Raw genomic sequence first — 2752 nt, forward strand, 5'->3', positions numbered from 1 at the left:
TATTTATAAAATATTTTTTTATTTATTTTAAAATTTTTTTCATACTTCATTTGACATTGGAATTCAATAACGTGAATTCTGTACACGATGAAATTTGACATGATTGCATTCTCTTTTGTGCTATAAAAATCCATAAACAATCTGCAGAATAGAGCATTTCTGACAGGAAAATATTCAGAAAAATTCAAAAAAATAAAAAAATACTCGTAAAAAATTTATTTTAAAAATTTAAAAAAATAACCCAAAAATTTATTACAAAGCTCAAAAATTGCCGCAAAATTACGTTAATACAACGAAACAAAGCAGAAAAATTATGTAAAAATTACCGAAAAGAACAATTTTTGATAGAAAAGTTAATTTAAAAAGTCAAAAGTAAAAACATTCTCTCAAAATTTATTAGAAAATAACCGAAAATTGTCTTTAAAAATAAAATAATAATAATAATAATAATGCAAAATTACGCTAAGGAAACGAGAAAACAAAAAAATTATATAAAAATTTCTGTAAACAGTTACAGAATTAGAATATATTTTTGAGAATTTTTAAAAATGTTTTTCTCCAAACATTTTTTGTTCAAATTGATTATAAAATTAAAAAGTAATGCACAATTTACCTTAATGTAAGGAAATAAAGTAGAAAAATTAAACAGAAATTTCAGAAGAAAACATTTATGATGAAAAATAAAATTAATCAAAACATTCAAAAATCAAACAATTCTCTCAAGATTTATTAAAAGATTTTTTAATTTTTACCGAAAAAAATTCAAAAACTAATTTGTCAAACTCGTATTAACATAATAAAACAGAAAAATTTATATAAAAATTTCGATAAAAATTCTGAAAAAAACTCAAAAACTAGTGCACAAAATTATGTTAATACAAAGTAGAAAACTTTTTATAAAAGTTACAAAAAATAAAAAGAATATTTAAAATGTCAAAAATAAAAAGTTTTTTAAAAATTTATTAAGAAAAACCGAAAGAATTTTCTAACAATTTTTTCCTTACAAAAATCAAAAAAGAATGCTACAAAATTACATTTATATAATAAAATACAATACAAAAAATGAATATAAAAAAATTAATAAAAATTTATTAATATTTTTTATTTAAATATGTATATATATTATATAAAGTATATGATTAAATAGAAGAGATATTGAAGGTATTTTTATAATAAAAGAGTCGAGTAGAAACAACAAATTTTAAAGGAGAAAATTTTAATAAAAGATAAGTCACGTACAAGGTTTGATAATTTGACGATAGGACATAAAATTACAATTTGACTCCATTAAGCATTCTAAATATTTAAGAAGAAACGAAAGAAGGACGTACAGTATATATTATATACAAAAATCGACCCGCAAACGACTTCAACCTAAAAAGAATATTATGAGTAATAATACAGGAAAATACTGTCCTCTTTATTGTTACTACTATTAAGAGATGCCGCAGACTTCATTTGAAATGCAGATATCTTCTCGGTATACCCTGCAGGAGTGTTCGAGTGCGATTACTTTATACACACCTCGACATTACAGACAGTCCGCCAATGACAAAATTATATTTAATAATACACTCTGTACTTACATCTGAAATAATTAAGGTTCTGTCTATCTAATCTACGATTCTAAGAAGTGAAAACGCTTCTGACTGGAGTCTTTGATATTTCCTTTCATATAAATTATGATATACAGAGAAATATATTGTATCTTGCTTGATTTAAATTTAAATTATTTTAAGTATAATCCTTATATTTGTATAGGATTCGTGATATTTAAAACGTGGATAAATAGTTAAAATATTAATCTAAATGTTAATTTAATTTTAAAATTGTAAAATAAATAAAATTAATTGAAATTCTATAAAAAATATTTATATTTTCTTCAATAAATTTCTTAACGAGAGTGCCACCTTTTGTGATCAATTACAGAGATGAAAGGTGTGTATTTTTTTAGAGACTTTTTTATGTTTTAATGTAAAACATTACAGATTATTAAATTTAAAAAATTCTTCCCACCTGTAGCGTTATGTAGAACTATAATATAATAAATTACCACTCACCTTTATCGGGAAAACTGCGTACAATCGTAGCGTAGTATGGGTTAGGTGTGCGCGTTATTCCGCTACTATCAGCAATAGCATTGTACAAGTCTAACATGTATTCAGGTGGAGAATGATGGCGTTCTCTCTGTCCAAGGTGTTCAATTCCGAATACTTGCAACAGACGATGAATTGCCAATTCATCATTAAGACCGTCATCAGCGTTTAAGACCATAGCATTGTTATAAGATACTAAAATGACACCAATAAGAATTATGAGATTACAAGCGAACATCTTCGTTTCTTAGCTGAAAGGAGAGTGAATTGGCTGATACGTGGAGGGTTGTTTTATATATGTCTTGTCAATGCAAACCAGTCGGCAATGTAACCAATCAGCAGCGAGATGTTAGTTGTTTTAAGAATGAGCGCCAAATGTGGTTGTATTCTTCCTTCTCCTATTTACGTGATCTGTCTTTGGGTCTTTGCTGTGATAATTTGTTACTGTGATCTATGTTTCAAGTCAGTCGCCAACCCTGACTGACGCCTGGACCGCATACTTGGAGTGACGACTTCCCACACACGCAACTTTACGAAAAAATTCTTAAAAAAACTCAATAATTGACTTCTTTATAATATCACCTACTTTAAATTTATTATAAAATAATTAAAATTAAATATAAAAAATTTTTAATTAATTTTTTAAAATTTATCCT

The 2752-nt window shown here is 25.4% G+C and overlaps 1 protein-coding gene across 1 annotated transcript in view; it reads right to left on the bottom strand.

Annotated features, from left to right (window-relative positions):
- The window catches only part of LOC111621282 (bone morphogenetic protein 7-like), a 19995-nt gene extending 17487 nt beyond the window's left edge, over positions 1 to 2508 (bottom strand). Inside the window, exon 1 of the mRNA XM_023363368.1 lies at positions 2054 to 2508. Coding sequence (XP_023219136.1) covers positions 2054 to 2334 — 281 coding nt within the window. The 5' untranslated portion in view covers positions 2335 to 2508. The remainder of the gene's footprint in view (positions 1 to 2053) is intronic.
- Between the last annotated feature and the right edge of the window lie 244 nt (positions 2509 to 2752).

The sequence above is a fragment of the Centruroides sculpturatus genome, unplaced genomic scaffold (genome assembly GCF_000671375.1).
Source record: "Centruroides sculpturatus isolate CEXI.00-Female unplaced genomic scaffold, Cexi_2.0 scaffold86, whole genome shotgun sequence".
In the NCBI taxonomy this organism is placed as follows: Eukaryota; Metazoa; Arthropoda; class Arachnida; order Scorpiones; family Buthidae; genus Centruroides; species Centruroides sculpturatus.